At 40.1% G+C, this 22,769-nt stretch overlaps 1 protein-coding gene across 8 annotated transcripts in view; it reads left to right on the forward strand.

Annotated features, from left to right (window-relative positions):
- Positions 1–6,975, forward strand: part of cadm1a (cell adhesion molecule 1a) — a 196,363-nt gene extending 189,388 nt beyond the window's left edge. For 3 of the 8 annotated variants that reach the window (XM_027005613.3, XM_081719076.1, XM_081719074.1), the window contains 2 exons: positions 3,739–3,870; positions 4,756–6,974. In XM_027005613.3, coding sequence (XP_026861414.2) covers positions 3,739–3,870; positions 4,756–4,874 — 251 coding nt within the window. In that variant the 3' untranslated portion in view covers positions 4,875–6,974. Of the gene's footprint in view, positions 1–3,738; positions 3,871–4,755 lie in introns of all 8 variants that reach the window. The other 5 variants (XM_081719071.1, XM_081719073.1, XM_081719075.1 and 2 more) reach the window with 2 other exon arrangements.
- Positions 6,976–22,769: the final 15,794 nt, after the last annotated feature.

The following is a 22,769-nucleotide window of genomic DNA, read 5'->3' on the forward strand; positions in this document are numbered from 1 at the left end:
ACAGCAATCCTATCTCACTACAGGATTTTAGAAACCGCCAACTGGATAGGGCTTTGTTGAGTCATTGTAATTTGCCCATGGTCACAACTTGAAAGCAACTTTTTATTTGGAACTGTTGTTGGGATGTAGTTGTACATTGACAAACATCATTTCAAAATATCTTGTGGAATTTCTGCTAAAACTATAACGGAAACTATCATCAAATATCTAATATGAAAGATAATATGCAAACCCTAAGTTCATAGATCTATCCCAGATCACCAGACTTTGGCCCTGCCTCAGGCAGGCATGCAAAGCAGTGCAAAACTGCACAGCTTACTGGGAACTTGTTCTTTAATGACTATATTCCTTACCTTAAGCATATGAATGGTGGCTTGACTGGTGCTCATGTAGCTCACCTGGTGGGACAGATATGGCAAGATCTTACCAACACCAAGGTCATGGGTTGATTCCCAGGTACTAAGTAACCATACAAATATATGTATGTTGAGCTGGATAAGAGCATCTGCCAAATGTTTAAAATGTTGTATAACCACGAAGCAGTTTAGATGTTTCCTGTGAAGACTCTGAGTAGAGCTACTTATTGGTTCTCACTGATTAATCTGAATAGTCATGCTTAATGATTATGCTCCTTTATTTATCTTCTTAATCCATTGCTGTTTCATTTGTTTCGACCAGAGAAGGATAGGTTTCCTGTCGGAGTCTTGATTCCTCTAAAGGTTTCTTCCTCTAGCTCTCAGGGAGATTTCCTTGTCTTTGGCTTATTCATTAGGGGCCTGGACCTGGACTGATTTCTGTAAAGCTGCTTTGTGACAACACCTGTTGTAAAAATCATCATACAAATACATTCTAAAATGAAGTTTTCATTGATTGCCTAATAGTACCGCGTTGTTGCTCCTGGGATGCAAAGCCCACAATCACTGTATGTCTGGATTTAAAGCTGTAGGAATCAGTCGAAGTGCTTGTTCTCCTCTTGTTCTCTCCTCTGATCCAGTCGGGATGAGTGACTGGTTGATGCAGTCTCTTACCTCGCAGCCATAAATGTTAAACAGGAGTACTGTTTGTGGTAATGATTCATCCATAAGCAGTATGCAATACATGTAATTAAATGACTCATTCTAGTCAATTGAGATGAGAGCAAATTTCAGGGGTTTCATTAAGATGCCAATTTTTCTGAATTATTGAATATTTTGCAGGCAGAATGGCTGGATGAGATTAGACGTGGTTGTTTGAGAATTACTCACTTCTAAACCATCTGCTTCTCAAATTACGCATTACCCAAACTGTTGGCTCAGTGGACCCTTATTGAATTATAATTCAGTCATTGTGTTAAGTGTGGCTCTGGATACCTGTGTAATGCGGCATGATCACGAGCTTCAATCTTCAGCCTCGTTGTTGTGGCTGTACTCCGCACACCCCTCCATTTATCTTCAGAGAGATGGGAAAGGAGGGCAACGAGGGAGCCAGAAGACCGAGAGAAGGAGAGAGAGTAGTGAAAACCCGGTGCTGGATGGGAACAGACAGTCCTCTCTCCCTGCATTCACTCCATTTGTTAAGTTATGTTAATTACTATTAAGTCCACTCGGTCAAAGAGACCGACCTGAACAGGCATTGCACCCGCCGGAGATTTAACAAAGCCCCCTGGTCAGGTTGGCAGGCCGGCGACGGATGAAGTGATTCAGGGGAGTGGGTCGAGAGAAGAGATCTGACATCTCCGTACTCTGTTTATCCCTTCGTCCCCCTCTGGACTGCTGCTGGAGCCCAGTCCACATTAACATCTTAATAGGAAAGTGTGTTAAACCACGTCTTTACCTCCTCGTTGACAAGAGTGAATTGGGTGTCAGGCGGATTCCCACTGACTTTAATTGAATCCGCTGTCTGCCTGGAGAAGGAGGAAAAAAGTAAATTCGAAGTCAAAAATAACCTATTAGGTTTATCAAGTAATGTTTGGTTGGCCTTGGCAGCCAGCACTACACCATTATTTCCCCGTGCTCCCATCCTCACACACCAGACGTTTATGAGGTCAGATTGGGTGGGATGTTGTACAAGCACACCACCATGTGTTGCCATGTTTTTTTTTTGTTTGTTGTTGTTTTGTTTTGCTTTCCTCTAATAAGTTGTGGCCTGCCGTTTTTGTTTTTGAACTCCCCCAGGAATCCCCCCCCCCCACACCTCCCAGGCCCAGGCTAGAGATGAGTGTGGGAGATTGCAGTGAGTAAACAGGGAGCGCTGATCAACTCCTTGTGTTCCCGTGACTGGATTACCAAGTGTTGGATTACTCAGGCACACTGACATCACCCCCCCCCCCCCCCCCCCCAAAAAAAAAAACCTCACACACCTCTCCCTGTCACTGCTGTTCCTGTGTGTTAGTCCTTTATCTAGACTTGTGTGGGATTTTTTTATGTGCTAGTGGTGACAGAAGAGTATATATAGCTAGCTAGCTAGTATATATAGCTAGCTAGCTAAGTCTCTAGACTTTGAAATGCAGTAGAAGATGTGTCTGTCAGACAGGGTTTGATTCGTGTTTTTTCAGTCCTTTGATATCACCAATGAGAGCTTCAGCGGTGATATGACACAGTGATATGACACTGAGCTTGAACTGCCTTGCACTGGCTTGGATGTGTGTCTACCCAATGAAGATGATGTTAGAGGCCTTTACAGCACTGTCTCCTATCCATTTTCTCTCCCTATCTTCCACCAAACTCTTTAATTTCCGAACTGAGTGTGAGATATTGATGAAAAAATTTTGCTCCTCCTTTGCACCGTGAAGAACCAATCAAGTCCACAAACCGGCATTAACTTTGGGTTGTCATGGATCCCTACACTTGATCAATAAACTTCACATATCATTAAGGTGTGCCGCTTCAGAGGCCTGCCTTGTTCTTGGGCTGAAGTGGTATAAATCTTTCTTAAAAATAGCCAATGATTCACATTTTTATCCTTGAGGGTAAAGTGCATTTCAGATTCATTTAAGTAGTAGTACGGGGCTCTCATAGAAGTTTTAAGCCAAACATCATCTCCTTGGAAGTGAATTGTCACATGCTTAGCTGTTTATCATTGGGTCTCACAGATGCACTTAGGTCCAGTTCTGGAGGTATGTTCATATGGGACAGCTCAACTGGACCATGGATCAGGCTTGTTGGTCGACAAAGCTTAATCCATAAACATTCTTATAAACATTTCTAACACTTCCAGTGACTAATGATATGACTAACAGTATCACCTTTCAAAACTGACTAAGATGCTTCAAATATGCTTAACATGCTTCACAGTTTTTGTTCATTGTACAGCATGTGATTGTGAAGTGTCGCCTGCAGTAAAGGTAACTGAAAAGCTAAACTTATTATAACAGTTCATCTTCCAGCAAGGACTTCAGAGCTTGATTAGGCATTCTTGTTTCGGGACCGTAACACAGAGGTTTTTTAATAAACAACTGCACTGCAAAGCCACACCCATTACGATGAGCAGCTTGTGTCTTCATCTGCTGGTTGGGATTTTAACTTTCCTAAAAATAACAGAAAGAGCTTTTCCCAAAAAGATTATGTTCACTTTGTTTACGCAGATTCTAAATTGCTTATGACACATGTAAATTGCTTTCTGACACACCTTGAAGAGCATAGCCCTCTGAGAATCCTGCTACGTCCATGTTTTGTGTGTGTGTGTGTGTGTGTGTTATGTTATTTTTCTCACTTTTTTTTAAGGTATTACAGTGTGGAATTGTTTGTACTCTTGCCCCAGTAGACTCCAGAGCTGGAGCAGGAGCCCAACGAGCAGTGGACCACGCCGTTATCGGAGGGGTGGTGGCCGTCGTGGTCTTCGCTATGCTCTGTCTGCTTATCATTTTGGGACGGTACTTCGCAAGACACAAAGGTACTTAGACATCTTCCCCTCCCTTGCCCCAGCTCCCAGCCCCTCCATACCGATTGGGCACGCTTTCAAAGGCAAGGTCAAGAGACCTGCTAATTATTTTGAGAATTTTCTTTGCTTTGCAGCAGCTCTAAGGAGGAGCCCTGGGTGGCAGTGGAAGTGTTGTGGCTCTAGTGAGGCCTATGGCTTAGACCGCGCCCCTTCACTCCACACAGTTCTGGTTTTTATTATAAAGTGGGCCCACTTTTCATCAGGGCAACTGCCTTCATTATTAAGCAGTAGACTGTAGGGACAGGAATAATACCACTCGGAAATGAAGTTTGAAGTGGGTTGGTTATTCCCGCCACCTTGTTACACTTTCAAGGTTAATCCTGAAGCACCAGTCGAACCAAATGGAAACCTCCAGCATCTCTGATTTGGAGAGGTTTTCATGGAAATTGAGGAATAGATTTTCATGAATTAATGGTGACTTCAAGCCAAATGATCAACAGGCTTGTTCCTCAAACCATGTGCCTTGCCCGCTCTGCGCTGACTTCATGGTTTTAATGGCCCTCATTTGCTGCTGCAGATGAGAGCTGCAGAAATGTATTCTGTAATCAAACTGTCTCTCATGTTTTATCATTTGGAATTGGTTTGTGGTGCCTGCTACATTTGCACATAAAAAGCAGCACACATGCAGATACACACACACACACATACACACACACACACACGGAGTCTACAGAGTACTAAACACCTTTGCATTTTAAAATCTGTGGGATTGACCCTGGATCTGAATTAAAGAAGCTACTCCAGGCAGTCTTTAATCTTTTTTAAGATTCACCTGTTGCATCCATCAGCCAGAAAAAGAACTTTTATCAACAAGCATTTCTCTGGAACTTTCTACAGGCACCTACTTCACGCACGAAGCGAAAGGGGCAGATGACGCAGCAGACGCAGACACGGCTATCATCAATGCTGAGGGCGGGCACAACAATTCGGATGAGAAGAAGGAGTACTATATCTGAAAGTGCAAACCTCTGCTGGTGGTGGTGTGATTATTATTATTTGGTTTTATTACGGGTGGGAGGGGCGGAGCATGGAGGGGTTAAGACTAGGGATTGTTTTATTGGGTTTTTTTGGTTGTTGTTGTTTGTTTGTTTGTTTGTTTTCCTTCTTGGGAATTGAATGATGTAGAATGCTACCTGGACAACTGAGAACTCAGTAGGTATCTGTGTTTTGACTAAGGAGGGGTGGTGGGGATAACAGGAAGGGTGCTCAAGGGAGGGGAGGGCTGTGGTTGCCAGATGACGCAGATATCACTATAGAAAGATTCACCATTCAACACCTCCCAAATTGCTGGTATTACTTTTGTTCAGTTCCGACCATGTGCAGAAACTTCCGTGCCTTGTTCCGAATTTCTTTTCCTTGCTGTGCTTTTGTTTCGGAAACTCGACGAGACTATCATGTTTACTTCCCCATAAGCACGCCATTCCTCCCTTTGTTAACAGTGTCTGATTCCCTGCGCGGTTCAGTGTACACAGCGCCTCAAGACCCCCCTGCACTGTGTAGGCATCGAGCTCTTCTCCTGCAAACCAAAATCTCTCCAGCTCCTGTCCTTGATACTGTGAGCACGCCACATCCTGCCACGCCATTATTGAAGCCTTTTGGCAATTCCAGAACCTGCGCGTCCGACGTCCTAAACATTGTGCACTTAACAATTTGAACAAGGAAGGGCGAAAGCGTGGTCCATTCCCAACACTCGTCCCTAGACCCGCCCAGGCCGCTCCACATTAAGACTATAGAGAAAGTGTGCTGACCCTGAGCACCGCACCCGTCTCTACGGCGACAGGCCCGTCTGCGTTACTGGGGAATGCTTTTATTCCTTCCTCCCTTTTTTCCTCAATTCATTTTTCAAATTCCATGTGCCAGTACGTTTGCAGCATGGCCACTGTTGCAGTGGAGCGCAGGTGTAGGCCTGCACTGGCATACACGTGCTGTTTGGTTCTGCTCAGCTAGATGGAGCTGAAAGCCTTTGTGGGATTTATTCTTTCAGTATAATGATGTCTTAGGGTTTCTTTTTTTAGTCATTTTCATGCAGAGATTGTTTTTTGAAAGAAATCCATAATGACAAAAAAAGTTGTCATTACATAAAAAAATGTCAAAATGCTGTTTGTCTTTCAACTTAGATGCTTTAGCTTACCTGAGCTGGTGATGATGGTCCTGTAGCACATGCTTATCTGACTACCTAAATTTGTGTCAAAGCAAACTGTTGGTCTGTTAGTAGGCTTAGATTCTGGTTTCAGTATATATGACTTGACAGTGTAGGATACAACTGCAAATGCCATGTTTTGTTCTTTTTGTTTTTATTTTTCTCAGATGGATATTCTAAAATTCTTAATCAAATTTATAATTATACTACCTTAAGACACAACTTTAACAGCTAAAATATGTACTCTAATGTACATGTTGCAGTTACATGTTGATAAAGACTGATCTCAGATGTACATGAGCCCTGAATGTGACGTTTCATATGTATATGGCAGCTCTAGCTTCATTAGCAGGGCAGAAAATATCTGAAAGGTGACAATATCATCTTAAACAAACTGGGCGAACTCAGTCATCATGCTTTGAAGCAGGATTTATTGTAGCAGTTTCCACTGAACAAAGCAACTAACTACAGTCAACTCAATTGAACATAACCACATAATCCTCTGAGTGGCAGTCGTTACATATTCATACTTGATTTTAGGTGAATTTGCATTGAGAAAGTGAGATGTTTGCAAATGCTTTTCAGTTAAAGGAGCTACAAGTAAGGGTTTTACATTTAAGGTCCATAAGTGATTGTAAGAGCTTCATGAATTAGCTTTGGCTCTTAAGCCCAGTTTTCCAACATATCAGGAACACCATCGCTGTTCTTACAAGGTGCTGAACAAACAGAAGAGGTTGAGGCAGACGAATAGGAACCCTGCAAGCTTACAGGGAATGAGGCTTGCATCATAAACAATAATGAGATGCTTATTTAACCACATGTGCAGCTCCTTTAACACTGAAAACTAGATTTGAATAGATTTGATTAACTTTCCGAACTGGTTTGGCGCACATATATATATATATATATATATATATATATATATATATATATATATATATATATATATATATATATATATAAGGATAAGTGATCAGCTTCAGATATATATATATGCTTATCTCTGCTTTAACTAGGACTGTCTGACACCTTCTGCGTATAACACTCTATGGCTGAAGTTAACAGAAAAGACAAATATTGAACTTTTGCTGCCATTTTATAGTATCAGATAGATCAGACATGTCTGTGGACTCACCAGTGTTTTATGAAGTCTGACTGAAAATGAAAAAATTGGAAGAGGCAGGGTTTTTTTTGTTGTTTTGTTGTTGTTGTTTTTTTTGTTTGTTTTTTAACCAGTGCATATCAGCCTGTGGACAAAAAGCATCCTGCTGTGAAACAAACTTAAACCAATAATAGATTGGCCAATTCCACTTCTGATGGGCATTGTTTTCAGAAACATTCTACTGTAACATTTCATGTAAGCACAAGCAGATTGGTCTAAACCTGAGGGCAAAAGCTAATACCCTTTAAGGGGACTGAATGATCTTGTGGTGAGATGCCAAAAGCATTTCTCGTGAAGTTAAAAGTTATCCTTATCACATTGTGCAATTTAGTTTAGACTTCATCATTTGTGCCCTGCTGGTTGCTGTGTGTAAATACGACAAATGGGCTCAAGGAAGAGAACCACTGTCATATTGGCTTTATTTTGTTATTTAAAAACTAAGGAGTTTTGTTTTGTGTATTTTCCCATTATTTTTATAGCACAGTACAGAAAGAATGTCTTAAAGCTAAAAGGTTTGTGTTCAGATTTAAGGTTGTGTGATTTATTCTTAGCAAGCTTTGTTCAGCTTTGGTCAATGGTTTGGTGGTTTCCATTCACACAGGATCTCAGAGTCTATTCTCCACCTTTGCATATGTGAAAAACCATGATACCACTTCATTGATATGATGGTTAGTTTGGTTGGGCCTGTGTACAATTTGTTAAATGTGTTATGTTAGACTTATTTTAAGTGTGTCAGTTGTGTTTTTTGAGGACTTGAACAGTTCAACATAGGACTTTATGGAAACACAGCATTGTGCTAAATTGTTGTTTTAAGCACCTCTGTTTTTGTCTGTCACATGTACAGAGAATCCAAAAAAATGGTTCCGATGAAACAATGAAAAAAGTATAACTGCCTATGAAGAGGTGTGATTTTGGATTTGAGTGTTGTCTTTTCTACTGCTACATTTGTTGTTTCCACTGGTTTTAATGCCCCTTTGTTTAATTGTGAAAGTGTTAATTATGTATTTTTTATTGCTTTTAATCAAACTTGATTTCAGTTTGTTTTTACCCTGCCTCAGGTTCATGCACAAGAAATATTTGGTTTGCATCTCAGGTAGATTGCAAAGTTGAGGGCCCACACATTAATGAAGTATATGAGATTTAAAGATCTAAAAAATAAAAAAACAAACAGTAAATTTTACATTCGGACCATACTGACTTTACATAGTTCTTTAATATTTGGTGCACTGTACAAGATGTGTTAAGTATTATTTTTAGACCTAGTTCACAAAGGAAGAACTGTTGAAAGATGTATGAAAAGACTGAATCCCAAACGTTCAGAATCCAAACTCAACCTATTTTTCATTCTGGCTCCAGATGGGTTGGATGGCTTGAAGGTTTTGGTCTGTTTATCATCCATTGTTTTAGGTTGATTCTTTTTTGTCTTTCTGCTGTATTTGGGCAATGTTACTGTGTATTAATGAAGAAAAAATATCCACATACCCATACACATTTTGTATTGGTTCATATTAGACATTTTTACAAAAATGGAGAGTTCTTGTCTTAATAAAAAAGAAAAGATATTAATGTTCAAAGTAATAATTGCATTTGGTGGCATTTTTTCTTGTTGCTAAAATGGTTAACTATATTACTTCTTAGGAAGTATTTCTGTCATTCCGTCTAAAAATGAAATGGTGTGAAACGTGAAGTGATTCGTTTGCCATATGTTCATAGCAACAGTGCCTTTTCTCCTTCTTGTAAATTTAATTTAGTATAATTTAGGTTGTTTGACCTTTTTCAGTTTTAGCATGGACGTATGGCCTCTTCTCCCAAACCCCAGTGGCTCCAGCAAAGTGGACATCAGATTAAAAACCCAAACTTTTTTTTACAAGATAATTACATAGTGTGCAGTAATTTCAGAAAGGCTCCAGAATATATCTGTGCTATTCTGTGATTTCTCATTGAGAAGTTTATCAAGGTTGTGCTTTCCTTGTGTGAGATTATAGCCCTCCTGAAGGCTGTTAAATTTGAAAGCTCCCATAGACATAATTCAGCAGCATCAGTTAACGTTGATTCCAATACTCGTTAGAACAAACTGTGAACGCTTAAAGGACCATAAAGTTTGTCTTGCACTAATGAAAAGGCAAATCATACTTTCATGCACTCCTTTTTCTCTAGAAGCTCCACTATGGTCACACATCATGCTTTCCTTCAGCCCAATATTAAGTGGGCCAGTAGACACAACAAGCAACCGTCAGAGTGGCGCGTTGTCTGTGGCGGGTTACTCAAGCTGCCTCGTGCCGGCTCTCTGCCCTTGGTCCTCTGCAGATGCTGAGTTTTAGCCTCCTTTTGCTTCCCCATGGTTTGTATGATGCCTGGTTTTGATTGCCTGTGAACAGCACCAGGGCTGTCACACAGCCAAAGCTCAAAGTCACCTTGTGCCTGGATGGAATGATACTCAAGGTATTCCCAGAGACTTGCGCAGATGTCAGGCGGCATCATCTCCTGTCCAAAGAGAGATGGATCTGGAGGAAAAAAGGAAGCACCTCAAACCCTTTAGTATGGCCTGATTTTACAAAAAGTCAGGACCATAAGGCTCAAGTATGCACAACAATGCACATATCACCATGCAAATATGTGTGTGTGTGTGTGTGTGTGTGTGTGTGTGTGTGTGTGTGTGTGTACATACATATAAAGAGAGAGAGAGATACATAGATAGATTGTGGTGAAGTACAAAATTTTAGTGAAGTGCACAAGGTTTCCAGAGAAACAGGACATTGTAGACAGAGGTCCTCCATCAGTTGTATATCAGCTGAAGCAGTTTGCTTGCACGGCTGAAGGACCTCTGTCCGAAACTCCTGTTTCTCTGGCAACCTTGTGTACTTCATGACTCTCTCTCTCTCTCTCTCTCTCTCTCTCTCTCTCTCTCTCTATATATATATATATATATATATATATATATATATATATATATATATATATATATATATATATACAATGGCCATACAGCATATATCTACAGACCAATAACCTTCCTGTCCACAACATGGAAGCTCCTGTCAAGACCAATGGCCACCAAACTGAATGAGCATATGTGCATGTACATGAGCACTATTCAGGTCACTGGTAACATGACATACTGAAAGAGCTGTCCATGATGATAACAAGCTCAAAATCGACTAAAGAAAGCACACCAATCAATGTCACACCTGGATACATAAATGCCTAGTCCTGTATAAACTCAATAAGACCATAATGGCCTTCATTAAGAACTCTGGAATACCAGAAGACACTCTGGAACTCAGGAATTATGGAACACTGGACAACAATACTAGAAGCCTACTCAAAGACAATTTCCCACGTTACCTTAATGTGTGGTATATACCAAAGAGATGTACTGTATGCACTAATATTCTGCATAGACCTGAATCCTTTCAGCCAGATCATCAGTGAGAGTGGGTATGTTTACAGTTTCAATAACAAAACTACCATCAGCCACCTCCTGTACATGGATGACATCAAGCTGTGCACCAAAACAGAAAAGGACGCTGACTGGCTGATCTACCGGATCAGAATCTACAGCCAGGACATTGGAATATCATTGAAGCTGGAGAAGTGTGGTCGACTGATAGTCAAAAGAGGAAACATGATCAGGACAAGGGGAATTGAACTACCACAAGTCTGTATACAGGACAACTACAAATAGTAAGTAAGTTGACCAAGAGAAAAGCTGACATTAAACATACATGAATGCCTTCAAGTAATAGCTACCAGGAATGAACTGATGACTGAGGGTCTCAGACAGATGGGTGACATGGTCACCATGGAAGTAGAGGAGGTGTCATGACCGGAAAAGCTCCTCCATGGAATGTGCTACAGACAGAGTGCAGAGGTGACTGATGTAAAACAATCCTACCAATGGCTGGAAAAAGCAGGATTGAAGGACAGCACTGAGGCACAAATCATGACAGCACAAGCTCAAACACTAAGCACTAGGTCAATCGAAGCAGGGGTGTATCACACCAGAAAAGACTTGAAGAGAGTGGTGGAGAAGAACAAGGCTAAGATCTTGCAGGATTTCTAGAGCCAGACATAAGCAAGTTCTGGCAAACCAAACAGACATCATGATAGAATATAAGAAGTAGTGGTAATAAATGTGGAAGACTCAAGTTTAAAAAACAAACAAACATCCAAAGCAAGGAATGTGAAAAGCTGGAAAGGGGACTGAAATAAGAAATATAGAGAACATGGAAGGTTAATACCAAGGTCGTCCCAGCGGTGATGGGGGACTTGGGGCTGTGATCCCTAAGATGGAGGAGTAGCTCCAACAAATCCCAGGAATGACAACAGCAATCTCAGTCCCGGAGAGTTCAGTCCTAGAACAATGAAAATACTGCATCACAACCTCAAACTTGCAGGCCTCTGGTAGCAGGCCTGGGTATGAGGGGAAAAAAAGATATACAGTTTCTCATTCATTGTTTTGAAGTATTTAAACTATGATTTCACAATTTCTCTTCATTTCATATATTTGGTGAGACTGCAATGAAGTTAAATAATTGTGATAAAAATAAGAATAGTCTTGAGATGTTCTTTGTTGCCAGGAAAAGATAGTGGTTCTAGCTCAATCATTCAGTCACCATAAATTGCCATGTTATAACTGTATGAATTCCATTATACCCATGTATGGACACCAAACTACCCTTTACAGGATCTAAATGGCCTTACTGATGGGTGGTGAGATGAAAGGGGAATCATTCACTTCAACAATAGTGGATTTTAATGGCGTTGGCCCTCTACACAGTGCATTCCAGGTCAACAGGTGAAAAGGATACTGATTCCTGAAATTGCTACAGATCTTCAGGTGTAGAGACGGTGGAATAGTGTATTAAACTCAATATGGGGTTTTGTCTCTGAACAGTGCTTCACAAGAATAGGTGAGATTGAGCCATTTCTCTGTATTGTGGAGTCATATGAAAGTCTGATTCACTGAATGAAAGTTAAGGAACAATTCCTTCTTTTCTAAGACAATAACCTTCCTATCTTAGCATTATTGAGGTCACTCTGTCATGCTCAATGTTAATCAAGGAGCTTTTGCTTTCTGCAAGAATTTTTTTATTATTATTATTTTGTAGAGAAGTACAAACTAGGAACAACACTATAAATGTACCACTTGGTTGACTCTAATCAACTAAGCAGAGGCCTTTTACACCGTCAAACAAATAACATGGAGGAAACTTTTGTTATGGAAATAATCCTTCATTTTTGTTTCTGTGATACCTAAAAGCAAACGGTGGCTGGCTGGTGTAAGGCAAAAAAGCCCAAGTCCTGTTTACACATCACAGGCAGTAAAAGCTGCTAACAGCATGCTACTCTATGTGAGCCTTATTTAGGGCTTTGATGGATTTCGCCTGGTCTGTCATCACATCTCGCTGCTCCCTGTCATGACGTCCCTGACAGCAGCAGCCTGGCAGGCGGCTTGCAGAACAGCAGTGCCTTTTTCGTCACTACCCAACCAGATCCAGAGACGCAATCAATAGTCTGGGATCTGTGAACAAAGCCTGGAATTTCCCTGTGAAGCCTTCAGAAACACAGCAGTAACTTACCTTTTTCAGACTGATTCACACATGGTAAAAATGTCAAAAGGTTTGTGTTATGTTAAATGTTGTCTTAGCATTAGTACCAAGTTACAGATTATTCAGGCAGTTAAAGGGGACTCTAAAGGTGCCTTCCAATCACCCTAGATGTTCTCTGTGAAGTGGTCTACACAAGGAATTCTTCCATTTTAAGAGAGATTGGGAGTAGCAACATTCGGTTTGCCGGACCTTCAGACTGCACATAGTATATGTATAGTTTGTATAATAGTGAATAACATTTACTAATCAATCATTGCATTGCAAGTTCACTTATGCATGTGAGTGTTTTTAAAATTTTATAAATATTAGCCAAAACAAAAAAGAGATAAATGTGGAAATAACATTTTCAGAAAAGTTGCGGACCAGAAAATGTTTACCTAGTTAGTGATAGCTAATGTTAGCCATATATTTGTTTTACATGCAAAATGTAGGGTCGATGTTATAGAAATATTATTCAGTCTATCCACATTAACAAACCAAGGAACAGTCTAATTGTCCAGCTATCCAATGAAACAACACAAACAGAAATGCAACAGGTATAAAGATGACATTGCATGGCATTCCAAATGAAGAGACTTAATCGATTGCAGTTCCCTTGATCCATATCATATGATTAGTATGTAGGGAATACAAGGCCACTTCTGAGGAACCCTGTGGAATGGAATGCAGCTAGAGTTTCCACTGTTTTTTGCTACACTCACAGCTGGGCAATCCACTGCTTACTTTTACTTAGCGTTGTTTGTTGTTACTTCCAACTGAGAGGTGCAATAGAGGTAAGGGTCCACATGTATGAGATGTTCAGCTACAGAACATGACAGTGATTTTCTGAACTCCAGATAACATAAAAAAATATTAATTCATATATTCATGTTAATTGCTTCTGTTCACTGTGTAAAATATTGAAATGTTTCATATTATCTCACCTCTGGGATCACCCATAGAGCTAAACTTTGTGTGGGAAAAAAAAAAATGCACTGAAACCTTTGGCTGTTATTGGCAGTCAAGGTCCTCACAGGAAGGAGTGGAAGGGGCACTAACGCCATACAAGTCATCGTTATTTCTTTTTTTACTTAATAGATTGCTAGGAGAATCTATCTGGCACGTTACACCCTCCCCTTGTCAGAAAGAGTCAACTGTGTAGCCCGTTATGACTAAATAATGTGTGCCTGCCATTAGTGTTACCTGCTATTTCGATACTGCCGATTCCCCTCCAGGTAGCAACTGTATCTGTCGGCTCATTGATGGCTGATGCAGGCCCGTAATTGGCTGAGGCGCAGCACCAGTTACAATCGCCGAGCTCTAGAGAAAGCGTACCCACACTGGCACTCCATTTACTGAAACTGTTTTTGGAGCACTGGGAGCTGTGTAACTGAGTGCTTGATATAGATGATGTTCCTCTGTCAATCTCACACTGGTGTCTCATTCGGGAAATGGCTACTTCTTCTTCATCATTTTCTTCTTCTTCTTCTTCTTCTTCTTCTTCTTCTTCTTCTTCTTCTTCTCTCTCTCTCTCTCTCTCTCTCTCTCTCTCTCCCCATGTCCTGTCTCTGTTTGACTGTCTCTATCTAGCTAGCTAGTTAACAAATGGCATTATGGTTTAAACAAATGGTTTAAACAGGCATGATTGTTCACTGAACTCATTTAATAAATAGTAATACTTTCTTTATTTGCCTCCTCTCATGTTTAGTAAGTAGTATTACATCCTTTGTTGGTACCAGTATTAACCAAGCACTAAACATAAAATGTCATTTTTTACCTGATTTTTTTCTACCGGATCATTTACTGTAATTTTAGTTTTCTGTGTTTAGCTGTAAAATGGCTTAAACCACACAATTGCCGGGTTTTAAAATAAATGTACTTCATCTGGATTTTGATATAAGTATAATCCTCACACATATGGACAAGGAGCTGCATTGTTACCATTAAACATTTATCATTTAGTATTAAATAAAAGAAGTTACATGTTGGTTTAAATCTTTTGTTAGTTGTAAACGTTACTGGCTTTGCTACTGCCAAAGGACATTTTTTCACGTTACTATATATAGAAATCCTGGACCATATACTGATTCTAAAGACTTTTTAGGATATTTATGTAATCTTGTTTTGTGCACTTAAAAGTTATAATTGTTGGTGATTTCAATATTCATATGGAGAATGAAAGTCACATTTTGAGTGTTCATATCCATTCTGGACTCCAGTAAGGTGGCAATGTATTAGCACAATCTAATTCTGACTTTGGCATTGATGCTATGAAGGTACTTACAGTCACCCTGACTGACGCTGTAGATGCTCAATGTGTGATTACTTATCTTCTTCAAATTTCAGAGTAAACCTTGACATTATATTTTGGGTTTTTTAAATGTGTATGTGGTTACAACATCTACAGCCATGGCAGTTATAGGTATACTTCCAGACCTAAGTGATCAACTGATGAATGGGTTTAATACATCACGAAGGTCTACTATGAACAGTGTAGCACCATCTTGTATTAGATAAATATTATTAGGTTTATGCTATTGTGCAGTGAACAATTATATGTCCTTAAATAATTTCTTTACTGCGTGACATGCTGACATGCTAACAAATAAGTTGGAAGTTTTCCAAATAGCTTGGAAAGAATCTCTTGTTACCTATCACCAGGCTCTTGTAACAGTCAGAATAGTCTCTTTTTGACCTTTATAGACCATATTAAGAAAGGTTGTTTTTATTCATTGGAGTATCTAAATGAGCAAATGTTCAGGACATTAATGCTCAGATTTGTCCAGACTTTAGTAGCAATAGGTTCTCTAGTTTTGTAAGGTCCACTTTTCTATATCATTTCTATATAAGGTCTATTTTTCTAATTTACCTGTTTCTAAATTCTACATAAGGTCTACTTTTCTAAGTACTACGTAAGGTTGTCACGCTCCCTATCTCATCTCCTCCTACACTCCCTCCTACACTACATCCCTATCCTTCTGATTACTGGCCACACCCCTGCACCTGTGTGTGAAGTCTCCTGAGCCAGCTCTAGAGTCCGAGCCATTACTATTGGTTTGCTCTCTCAGTGCAGTGATCTGAGCTCTCCACTATAGTCGGCCTGTTTGGATTGCCCCTCCGGTTTTTGTGTGATGATCGCCTGACCCTCAGTCTGTTTACCATTATGAGTTTGCCTACCCCATTTGGATTGTGTTTCAAATACATTTTCCTCTGCAATTGCATCCAGTCTCCCTGGTCATGCCTGACAAAGGTATATTTTCTGAGTTCTATATAAGGTCATTTTGTTCTAAGTTCTAGAACAAAGGTATATTTCTAAAGTGTATTTTTCTAAGGTGTATTAAGGTCTGTATTTTTAAGTTTTATATAAGGTTTCTTCAGTATGGACATATAAATCAAAAGTATTAGAATTCAACTGAAGGTCACCCGCAATCCGTTATGTGTTACTAAAGCTTCTGATGATGAATAGTCAGCAGGCCTCATTTACCAGTAATGTTTTGAGGCGTTCAGTCCCTTTGGGTGCAATGATCTGAATACTTTGCTGTTCTCTAGACCAAAAACTTGTGTACTCAAAACTCAGTACTGTCTGGGTTAGTAATTATTTTTAGTGATTGAGGGAATCCTTACTATATGTAATTAACTCATCAGAGTTTGGGCTTTGTTCTTAAATCTTTGAAGCTAGCAGTAATTAAGCTCTTCTTTAAGAAACCACATTTGATCCTTCTGACCTCACCAATTACCAACATTTTCTGAAAGAGATTTTGGAGAAAGTTGTTTCCAAACAGCTTAGCTCCTATTTATGTAGGAATAACAATCACAAAGTATTTTAACCTGAATTTACAGAACCTGCACCGGCCAGCACTAGATTGTCAAATGACCTATTGCTTGCCTCAGATTCTGGAAATGTTTCTCTTTTGGTACTGCTGGACATGTTATTATGAACGTTGATATTTCAATGTGCAGGTTTAAAAACACAGTTGGTCTAGTTAGGGAAATGCTTCTTCATTTTAATCATCTTTGACAATCCATTACCAATTTGTTAGCACCTATGTATTTTTAAGAGTGCAAAAGGGCACAATATGGTGCCAGAGAAGGTTCTGTTTAGGCAATTTATTATTCTCATTTTGAGTATATAAGGTTGGTGTGAAGGTGCCCCCCGCTGGTAGCCTCTGTTATATGGGGATGGCATTGCATGTGGCTTTTTGTTTGTTTTCATGTTCTGTTTCATGCGTTTCTCTGTTTTGGTTTCTTGCCATGCCCCCCTCCGGTGGCGTGTGTTGTGCCACATCATTCGCCACATCACCTGGGGGTTGTTATGTTATTATTTTTGTCCTTTTGTGAGCCTTTGTGTTTCTTTGACAGATAGTCAGTCATTAATAATATGGATATTTTGGCTTTCTTTAGTTCTGGTTAGTGCACTTTAATAGTTTCATTTTCACTTGTTTTATGAAACTCTTCAGTTGGAGACTTGTGTTGCTTCCTTCTTTTTCCTCCTTTTTTTCCCTGCACATTCTTCGCCTGTGACAGAATGGTCGACCATTTTTGGAAGCAACAGTCTCCTTTTTGTTTTCTTTTTTCATTTTTGTCTGTCTGCATGTTTTGTTGGCTCTTCTCTCTCTCTTCAGTGGACTTGGCAACTTGGCTTGCTAGTGCGATGTTCCCTGGAACTAGTTGGGAGCTCGCGCCACCCCAGGGCTTTCTGTGTGGTCAGGGATGTCTCAGAGTTCTCTGGGAAGTATGGACCATTCCCTGAAGCTCACCAGGGATATCTCCATCTCATGCCAAGACCTGTTCCGGCTTCCTTGTCTCAGGCATCCGAGCACTGCCTGAGGGAGAAGTGCAACCGCCAAAACCTGCTGGAGCCTGCCCCTGAGGGCTGGGTGTCTGGAACCCCCTCAGTTCCATGGAGGGGGGTCCTCCCTGAAACTTCTTGGGGGTGCTAGTAGGCCCCTGGGCCCTGCCCTCCAGGGGTTGACTAGTCCGTGCTTGATTGTCATGTGGACAAGCCGGTTGGTCTGGAGGCCCAGTCAACAAGGGCTCAACAGTTATGCTTTGTGTTTCTGCAGACACAAGCATGGTGGCAGTAGCCCAGTTACCCAAGTGGCCCCGCTGATGCAAGTGGGTGCCAGCTCAGTGCCCAGCTGACAAGAGGAGGCTCCGTCGATGTAGAGAGACGCCCCCTGCATGCCCTGTCTGTGAAGTGGAGCCCAGCCGCCATAGGAAGATGCCCGCTCCGTGCTCGATTTATAAGGCTGCCCAGGTAACAGAAAGGGCACTGTCTCTGCGCCTGATCAACTGGGGCCCAATAAGGAAACTGGGCGCCGTCTCAGTGTCTCGTTGCATAGTTTGAGGTCACTGTCGGGGGAACAGGGCACAGTCAGTGAGAGGAGGCCCCATGGAGGAAGTGGGTGGTCGCCATGCTCTGGGGATGGATGGTGTCACTGTGCACAGGACATGGGAGGCATGGCTTCCTCTATGTCCCAGGCTCCAGGTGGCACAATCCTCTCCATGTCCCGGACCCTGATGGGTACGATGCCTGCTACATCCCCTCCCCTCTCCTTTTGCTTTCCCACCACTGTGTTGTTTGTGTGCTGGGGAGGTGTGTGTTCTTCAGTTAGCAACTCCTGTTTGCTTCCTCCTTTTTCCCTGCATGTTCTATGCCTGTGACAGTTGGCTTACATGAACGATACACAGTTATAGATTCAAAAACTCAGCTACACAAAATTAATAATTGTTTTAAAGACATAAAAGCTTAGAAAACCCCACCATACCTCTTAACTCTGAAAAAACAGAAGTACCAATATTGGTTCTAAAATCTGCTCAATGTAAGATTGTTGATTTTATTCAAGACAATGATGGTTATTCTGTAAATGTAAAAAGCTACATTAAGGAATTTGGTGTAATGCTTGATGCTGGTCTGTAATTTGTATTACATGTAAGTAGCATCTCTGAAGCATAGCCAGAAAAAGACATATGCTTGCAACATTGAACAACTACATGCGCTCATAACCTCTACATTTCACTACTGCAGCATGTTGCTGGCTGACTGCCCTGCTCTCTTTAAATACACTTTAGCTAGTTCAGAACACAACAGCACATATTCTTTCCAAGAAAAGAACTTCAGCATATATTACTACAGTCTTATTCAATTTTTACTGGCTACCTATTAAGCTCCACATTGACTACAAAGTCTTGCTTTTGACTTTTAAAGCCCTTAATTGCCTAGCACTGATGTGTTTTTTCTGAACTCTTGAAGCTCTCTAGCCCATTCAGACCACTTTGCTCATCTTAGGCACATCTACTGGTAATCTCCAGGGTTCTTGGCAACTCGGTGGAAGTTTTTTTTTTTTATTATTATTATTTTTAAATACATACATTTTAGAATGCCAGGATTCATTGGATTCACAATGATTACAAGCTATCTAGGCTGAAGCAACAAAGCACTTCACTCTATGTTCTTACTATCATACTTCACAGATAGTATGAGATTTTGATGCTTAGCAATATGCAGTATTTTATGTGCAGGGTCCTCAAATATAATGTCCTGTCCATTCTTCAGAAAGACGAACTTTTTTTCTCTGCCAACAGACAGACCACTGCTCCAGTGGTGATGCGGATCTTCTAGGTGGTCCTTAGCAAGCTTCAGATGTACAGGAGTATATTTTTGGAGAAAACCCTCTGTGATAATCTCCCATGAACACAAACTCATGAACACAGTTTCACGAACAGATGTTTTCAAGCACAAGGAATGTCTGCAGGTTCCTAGCTGTCCCTGTAGGGATCTATGTCGATTCTTTTAAGATTCTACCACATGCCCATGCACTGATCTTATGAGGTTGCCCAATCCTAGGCAGAGTAGCTATGGTGCTGATTTTAGTTTTTTTTTTCATTACTAAATGATCTGCCCTGACTCCTGGCTGATAAAGGCATAAGTCTTTTGAAATCCTTTTGTAATCCCTTCAAGTCTTAAAAGCTTCAACAACTTTCTTCTAAGGCCCTATAAAATCTCCTTTCATCAGTCCATATTACACTGTACAGCACATATTGCAACAAAAATCTGTTTTTTAAAATAATCTATCTATATTGTGAACAGCAGGTAACCAAAATTATTATGCTTTTTGTATGGGTGGGGAGGTCATTTCCTCACCTGAACTGATTGGAATACCAGATACCAATTACCCACTTTTAAAAAGGTCCTATTACTTGAGACTTACATATGTTTTCAATCCATCAATGATTCATTAAAGATATGGCTTGTAAAATGTGTGTGATTTGTTAAATAAGATGACACTTTACCAGCCATTCATGGAGGAATCCTGGTAATATCTTAAAGGCTTTACCATTTTTGTTTGTTTTTACAATTGTATGTATGTCCCTTTCTCTTTCCCTGCAATAAAGCTATCTAATGCACATACAGTCATACAGCTGGACAAAAAAAAATTGACTGTCCAACTACCTATGGTGCCTAGAAATGTGGGATGTATTAAAAGGACTGTAATTTCTATATGGTTCTTCCAAGGTCAATTCCCTCTAATTAAAGCTGACTTTCTCCAGTTTAACCTCAATGTTTCATTTCCTATTCAGTGTGTTTTAGTTCAGAGCCAAGGCTACACAAAATGTTTCACTGTCCAATAACTTGCAAACTGAATTATAAAAATCACTCAAAGAAGAAATAGGGTGGTGTAATAGAGAATCAGTCAGTACCTGATGTCTTATTTAAATATTTTAGTGATGACATGTTAAAAGAGGCCACTGCCATTAAGGAATACTGTTGCCATGAAGGGGTGTACTGGATCAGCAACAATGTTTATGTTGGTGGTACGTGTCTGAGTAACAGATGCATAAATGCCAGGACCCAAGGTTTCCCTGCTGAACATTGCCTTCACCTTCTTGTCTCCTTCCAATAATGCATCCTCGTCCATCTCTTCCCCAAGTAAGCAACACACATGCACCTGGCCATGCAAATCAGTGGTGAACAGTGTTCAGCATGGGCACTCTGACCAGTCTACAGCTACGCAGTCCTATACAAAGTAAGCAAGGAAGTGTTTTGTTCTGACCCATATCTATCATTGCCAGCATCAAGTTTTTCATCAATTTGTGCTACAGTAGCTCTTCTGTGGAATTGAAGCAGACAGGCTATTCATCACTTCTCACATACATCAATGAATCTTGAGCACCTCTGACCCAAGGCCAGGAAAATTGTGAAGGACCCCACCCATCCCAACAATAGACTCTTCTCTCTGTTGAGGTCAGGGAGGCGCTTCCGCTCCCTGAAGGCCAAGACAGAGAGGCTGAAGAGGAGCTTCTTCCCACAGGCCATTCGGGCCCTGAATCAGGGAAACTGATAAACTGTGGGGACCACCACCACCACCACGTAACATGACTGTATATCTGTACATCTGTATATATAGATTTAGATTTATACTCAATTAACCTGTTACAACAACTGTAGATATGGTACTATACAATGGATCTGTACATTCTGTAGATTGTGTACATATATACTCAACCATATACATTGTACATTGTGTATATAATCATAATATACATATATTGTACATACATTGTTAATATATTTTTGTACATACATAGAATATATATTTATCTGTATATATATTTTTTTCTCTATGCACCCCTGGTTCTCTTCCTCAGTTTGGACAGAGCACTCTCCACCATTTCACTGCGTGTTGTACTGTGTATGACTATGTATGTGACAAATAAACCAAACTTGAACTTGAACTTGAACTTGATGCCAGTTCACCTGTTGTACTTCCTTGGACCACTTTTGGTAGGAACACCCTGTAAGTTCTGCTGTCTTAGGGATTCTCTGACTCAATCATCTAGCCTACACAATTTTGCCCATGTAAAAGTCATTCAGAAGTCATATAATAGCAAAACAAGGCTGTATATCTTTAGTATTCATTTACTCTTCATAATATTTGTATAACAAAGGTTATATCTTTACTATTCATAATATTTGTATTGTATTATATATATATATATATATATATATATATATATATATATATATATATATATATATATATATATATATATATATATATATATATATATATATATATAAATGCAAGGGATCCAACATAACTAATGTTACAGTTATTAGAATATTGAATTTGTTCTGTTAATTTTACAATTTAAACAAAAGCTGAAATGAAAGTCTCTATGTGAGAAAACAGACTGTATTCACTGCATAATTTATTGCATTTTATTGAGTACTTTCCTGGAGCATCTATCTCTGCATCACAGAGAAAATGTCACACAATATCCAAGCATATCCCCTCCACTCCAAATGTTTTGTGTATGTGTTTATAAAATCAATTTGAACTCTACTCAACATAAGGACTCGAGGGAGCCTAGGAGAGGACCACATGTGCAATGCACCTTGTGTGATGCACCCCCTACAGCCTAACTTGGCTTCATCAAGTGCTAGCTAATTAACTGAAGCGATGCATCAGGTGTTTTAGAGCAGGGAAAACTCCTGCAGGACCTGATCTAAGGAAGGTGTCCTAACTTCAGAAGGCTGCATGTTTTTAAAATATGTTAGTGTAATGCTTGATCATACTTGGTCATGGTGAATAATTGCATATTGAAATCTGTGGCATTACCAAGCAGCACTGGAAAGATATTTGGTAAAAACTAGTTTTCCTGTTTCATGGAGATAAGTGTTAAAGGATTTTATTTCTTGTCTATTTGGTTTTTAGTTAGACATGGAGGCCATCATAAATAAATAAATGGTCAATCACCAATCGCCTTTCTGCCCCATGACTTCCTTCCTCTCCCTAGACAATGACATTCTCTGAGAAACACACTGCCAGGCCATTTCAAGATGGAGATTTCATGTGAATAAGTAAATGACAGCATGATTTGGCTAAACTGCTGTTTCTGTTGGCGTTTTGTATTTTGTCATGTTAGCTTAGCTGAGCTTGACCAGTGCAAACAT

Source organism: Electrophorus electricus, chromosome 8 (assembly GCF_041902795.1).
Source record: "Electrophorus electricus isolate QZ-2024a chromosome 8, ASM4190279v1, whole genome shotgun sequence".
NCBI lineage: Eukaryota > Metazoa > Chordata > Actinopteri > Gymnotiformes > Gymnotidae > Electrophorus > Electrophorus electricus.